The following is a 6,000-nucleotide window of genomic DNA, read 5'->3' as shown; positions in this document are numbered from 1 at the left end:
CTACGTGGCTAATAGAGCAAATGCAATTCTCATTTATTTGTACCATTAAGTTGTTTGCCTTATCAAAAATTCTTCATGCATTCAGATAATGTGCCTAATCCAGAACCTAACTTCTGATTGTCATAGAACTAAACCCTAAATCCAACTATTATCTTAAGCCAAACTAAGCTTTTTGCTATACTTAGGTACACGTGACAATAAATGACATCGATTCCTAACCTTAATGACTTGAATCCAACCCATGACAAATCCCAACTACCTCAATCCGTGATCTTAAACCTTACCTTGATGCTTTACACAAACTTAATCAATACCAGATCCTATCTATGTCCCTAATTCTGATAAAGCTGATAACCTGACTTGTCACAGATGTAACTTTAAAACTCTCTTCCCTATGATGTGTCTTAATTTTATCACACAGATCTTTCAGCGAGAATAGTCTCACTCCCCCGCTCAGGTCTCTTGGAAATTCAAGTTTATTTCTTGAAATCATTTACTTTTCCTTTTTTTGAAAAATCTAAACTCGCGACTCCTACTCTCCCCACTAGAGCAATCCTACAACACTCAAATTCAATATGCCTTCCGATCATACAACAGGGGTTGGTACGAATTCCACTACAATAACTGCCGCTTGAACATGTTGATTTGTTTCCATCGAAGACACCCGCACCACCTCATCTGACTCCATCCAACAGCGCATGCGTTAGCCGGCAGATGGACCAGAGGTGCGCATGCACGCTGGTTCCGTGCCGTGTGCGCATGCGTGCGGATTAGAACGCGGCGCCGTTGTCATGGAACTGTTGGAGGCAAGGGGTCGGGCTCGGACCGCGAAGCGTTATACGGTGCCCGGCCCCAACCCTGGCCCCGCACTTCCTTGGGACCGCTTTTCTGCCTGGCTCGAGTGTATTTGTGTGGTGACATTCGACTTGGAGTTAGGACAAGCTATCGAGGTGAGGGGGAGGCTCACCGATGCTCGGAGGTCGGGGTGGGAAGGTCGGCAACAAGCGACCGGGGAGTGGAGGGCGATGAAATGTTGGCTAGAGTAATGTAAATACAGTTCATGTGTATGGTGTGTGCACTGATGCTGCTCATGCCCTTACCTCGTCAATACACCACCCGCTTTGGGATTTCAGTTTCGCGGACCAAGTTCCAACATCTACTGTGCTCTACCTCAACCTCACTGTGACTTCTTTTTGACGCTGGTTTGCGCTGCAGAGTGACCGGTTAAGGTCACCTTCTCGACCTTGCCCTCTCTTAGAAGTGGTGACCCATCACCAGTCATGAAAGAACAGCCCAGTGGTCTCCTGGGACCATGGCGACTTGACCCTATCTTGTCAGATGGCTTTCTCAGTATTCAATCCTGGATGAGCCATAATTTTCTCAGGTTTGACACCTCTAACGGGCACTTAGCGCTACCACCAATCTGTACAGTCACCACTGTCATTTCCTACCCCAGGCACTCTGTAATTTACCCACACTATCTGCAATTTCAGTGTCTTGTTTGACCTTGAGGAGTGTCCCCATTTTTCCAATTCAAAAATGGGTAACGGTTGCCCAATAGCTTTACCCATTTCTACTATACCTCATCAGTCCACCTGCTGAAGTCCTTATCTTTGCCTTTGTCATCTCCAGACTTCCAGGTATTCCTGATGAAGGGCTTATGCCCAAAACGTTGATTCTCCAGCCTCTCAGATACTGCCTGACCAGCTATGCTTTTCCAGCACCCCATTCTCAACTCTGATCTCCAGCATCTGCAGTCCTCACTTTCTCCTCATCTCCAGGCTTGATCATTACCCAGCATTTCAAAACTTTAGCTTAACCAAAACCCTGCTACTTCTATTATATAGAGTCATAGGGATGTTCGGCATGGGAACAGACCTTTCAATCCAACTCATCCATTCCAACCAGATATCATAAATTAATCTTGTCCATTTGCTAGCACTTGGCCCAGATCCCTCTAAACTTTTTCTATTCATATACTCATCCAGGTGCCTTTTAAATATTGTAATTGTACCAGCCTCCACCACTTCCACTGGAAAGTCATTCCATACACGCTCCACCCTTTATGTGAAAAAAGTTGCCCCTTGGGTCCCTTTTTTAATCTTTCCCCTCTCACACTAAAGTTATGCCCTGTAGTTCTGGACTCCCCCAACCCAGGAAAAGACGTTGTCTATTTACTCTGTCAATGCCTTTCATGATTTATAAACCTCTTTAAAGTCACCTCTCAGCCTCTGATGCTCCGGGACTCCAACCTGGCAACTATTTTCACTGATGGAATTGAATTTTGTTTCATTTCATGTCTGTGAAGAGCTTTAGAATTTCTATTTCCTTAAAGTTGCTTAATAAATGCCAGTTATTGTTGCTACCAAGAGAAAAAATAATATGCACACACTTCATGCAGTGGGAAAAACTGTTTATGTTTGAGTTAAATGTACTCTCTCAATGGTATGATCGTGGTGCAGCAACTCGCCTGTTTTGCCAAACATTTCTTACTCAGCAATTTCTGCACTTAACTGGTCTTTACGTCTTTTTTCTCATCCTCATCTCCATGTCCCACTTTCAAATGTTATTGTTTTCCTTTATTGTTGGCTACCCATCCCATTTATCTCCCATCTACTGTTCTTATCTGATCTTGTTCTGCCGATCTTCTATGCCTGTTTCCAGTCCAAGATTATCTTAATACATACAATGAGAAACTGTCGACCAGTCCAACATTAGTTGGAGACATGCTCTTATATTGAGAAACAAAATTATAAACATTTAGAAATACAAAGCTAAATTAAGCTTATCAGCTCAGATTTATGAAGTTGTACTTAAGTAGAATGGATATGTTTGAATTTTCAGATCCTTTTGAAGTATGTCCTAACAAGCTCATAAAAATTCAATATTTTTAAACTCAACCAAGGGTATCACTTTCAAGTGTCATTTTTTTCTCTCTCAATCCAATTTCCCTTTCCTTCTCTTTATTTCTCTTTCTGTGCCTGATTTGACATTACATTCACCTACATTAGCTTACACTTCTTTCATGTCTTTGTGATGTTAATTTCAAACCTTAAAATCTAGTTGATTTGAGGAAATGCACACAGTTGCTTGCCTAGTTCATTCAGATTCAATTTACCCCATTTCTTCACTGTTCAGTAAACTGCTGCAGTTTTTAAACCCTAACCATATAATGGCAATTCTAAGTTGATACCACAGCAAATTAAAAATATCAATGCACCTTTTAATGCAGTTCCACCTATGTAAGTGTTGTTGTAATTACCATTTATAATTTTAAAGAAGTTAGAGTAAGTTTCATGCACCATTAACTGAAGTCTGTTACCTGCGCTAGATTTTGGCCTGTCATGTAGGCACATATGCTATTAGGTGACTAATTGTTAAATTCAGGTTCTAAATGTAAGGATAAAATGTGTGTCCGATGATTTGTAATCGTATTTTTCTTTCGCATAGTGTATTTTATGGAATAAACCTTCCATCAGCGCTATCACTCCAAAGATTTTGAGGCAGTGGTGTGGCTTTAGGGCCATGATTGGGTAGGGAGAAAGAAAAGCCATGGCTGCAATTTAAAAGACAGTGCTGGCCTGTGCGGACATGAATGGAACGGTTCCTTGTTTCTGCTTTCTCAAAGTAACAGATTGAATAAATTAGGTTCATGTGTAAGTGTTGTATATTTACAGAATTTCAAAGGCCATTCTATGTAAGTACCACACAAAGGAGCACATGGGATTAGGGGACAATGAAAGAATCGATTTAAAAAGTTGTCTGTTATTTAGAATTGTGGTGCATCAACCAGTCCTCCATTAGCACTTGCTGTAAATATAAATGTAAAGATTTGAAACCAAGTATTTGGGGGAAAAATATTTTGCACACTTATAACTTTTCTTCTTTTATGTAAGATTTCTTCAGTTTGAGTTGTTTGTTTTTGTTTTTGGTCCTCAGCTGGTTTATCCCCATGATGTTCGACTTACAGAAAAGGAGGTAAGATACATCAGTGGAGTTGCTCATTGAAATCGCTTGTAGTTAAATAAGACTGCAAAGAACATAATGTGCTTTTTAAAATTTGTCTGAAATGTATGACTATTGCAAAGTGTTCTTGAAGTCTGAAAGCTGTAAAACATTCCTTTTTCATGCAATATCTTAGCTTGACATTTTCTGACATATCCTTCAAATAACAGAAATAGTTTTCACTTTTTTGGTGAAAACCTGAAGTTAGTCGAAATGACAATCCGGCAGGGTGTATAACTTTATTCCAGCTTTAATACACTATTGTCAGTTTACCTTTTGTTGAAAATGAATTGCCCTTTTTTTCTGTAAAGGGTCTGTTGGTGTTCTGAGCTTATTTGTACTGTGGGCTTTCCTGATTAAAGTAGTATCAATTTGGATTAATGGTAGTGATTTTGTTTATATCAGAATCTCATGGGTTTGAGGATGTTGTTGGACTTGAACTCAATGTCAGCTGATGCATTTTGCAGTGCTGAGCACATATTGAAGTATTAGTGTTGGTTTTTGATGAGATCATCCTGTTCAGCTGGGTGAAAAAGATCTTGGTGTATTTTTTAAAATATTTTTGTGATGTTTGGCCTGCTCCTTGCCAACACAGGGAGTACCAAATAATCGATCTTTCATTTCGATGCTGTTTGTGGTAATTTGCTTTGGATAAGTTGATTACGATTTCTGCCTGCAAAACAACAGCAGTTATATCTCAAAAACAATTCATCGGCTGTGTAGTTCTCTGGGGTATCCTAACGTGATAAACATATGATAGTCAAGTCTCTGTATTCCCTTGGGGTCAACGTTCCTTTTGTTGTCCCTGTTTAATAATTATAACACTACAGAAACCTACAAAGCAAGAGTAGGCCTCATGTCTGTGCTGCTACTTTGCTAGAGTATTACAAGCAGGCGGCATTTTTTCTTTAAATTTTTTTCTTTAAATGTTTACCTTTATAGATACAGTAATCTCAGAAACCACTTGCTTAAGTGAAGCCTTTAATGCTTCAGAAAGTGGTCCTAACCTCTGCTTAAAATTCTCACTAACGAGAATTAATTATTTTGTTTGTTTTTAAAACTTTTAATTTCAATTTTAAATGTTATATTCCCCTTGTAGCTTCCAAGCCTTTGGTGAAATTTTAAATACTTTAAAAATTTTATACCTAGTTTCTCAAACCTTTACAGTAAAGTGTAATCTACAAAAGAAGGTATCAGATAAGTAAGAAATGCAAAACAGATGGAGGCAAGTTTGAAGTGCAGGGCATCAATGTAGACTTCAACAGTTTCCTCATTTCCCCTTCCCCCACCTCACCCCAGTTCCAAACTTCCTGCTCAGCACTGTCCCCATGACTTGCCCTACCTGCCTATCTTCTTTTCCACCTATTCATTCCACCCTCCTCCCTGACCTATCACGTTCTTCCCACTCCCACTCACCTATTGTACTCTATGCTACTTTCTCTCCACCCCACCCTCCTCTCATTTATCTCTCCACCATTCAGGCACTCTGCCTGTATTCCTGATGAAGGGCTTTTGCCCAAAACATCGATTTTACTGCTTCTCGGATGCTGCCTGAACTGCTGTGCTTTTCCAGCACTACTAAACCAGAATCTGGTTTCCAGCATCTGCAGTCATTGTTTTTTACCAAAAATATATTGAACATGCTAAATTCAGCTGGTGAACTGCAGGCTCTTGTTGCCATATAATGATATGATATAATGACAATAATAGAAACCTAACTGAAACATGGGAAGTACCACAAATGCAGTTTTCCTGGCTGTAATGTATTTAGGGGAATAGGACATTCAAAAAGAGAGGGACTGAGCAACATTGCTCAAATATACTACAACCCCTTAAAAAGAGACTGTGCATGAAGGTTTGACGACAGACAGAATCTACTTGATTAGATATAAGGAGCAGAAAGAAGTAGTTATGCTATAGGGTGTGTAGCATAGTTCGCCAAATTTTGGGAAGGGGACAGAAGAGTAAATGGACTTCAGTCAGGCGTTCGACAAA

At 39.9% G+C, this 6,000-nt stretch overlaps 1 protein-coding gene across 6 annotated transcripts in view; it reads left to right on the top strand.

Moving 5' to 3' along the window:
• The first annotated feature begins 775 nt into the window (after positions 1-775).
• LOC122561462 (protein DENND6B) overlaps positions 776-6,000 on the top strand; it is a 110,580-nt gene continuing 105,355 nt past the window's right edge. For 5 of the 6 annotated variants that reach the window (XM_087999484.1, XM_087999481.1, XM_087999483.1 and 2 more), the window contains exons 1-2: positions 776-950; positions 3,940-3,978. In XM_087999484.1, the coding sequence (XP_087855610.1) occupies positions 792-950; positions 3,940-3,978 (198 nt within the window). In that variant the 5' untranslated portion in view covers positions 776-791. The remainder of the gene's footprint in view (positions 951-3,939; positions 3,979-6,000) is intronic. The other variant, XM_087999485.1, reaches the window with a different exon arrangement.

The sequence above is a fragment of the Chiloscyllium plagiosum genome, unplaced genomic scaffold (assembly GCF_037043375.1).
Source record: "Chiloscyllium plagiosum isolate Xiang-an unplaced genomic scaffold, Cpla_swu_hap1 HiC_scaffold_23, whole genome shotgun sequence".
In the NCBI taxonomy this organism is placed as follows: Eukaryota; Metazoa; Chordata; class Chondrichthyes; order Orectolobiformes; family Hemiscylliidae; genus Chiloscyllium; species Chiloscyllium plagiosum.
Note: the sequence above shows the minus strand (reverse complement) of the source record. Positions and strands in the feature narration are given on the sequence as shown.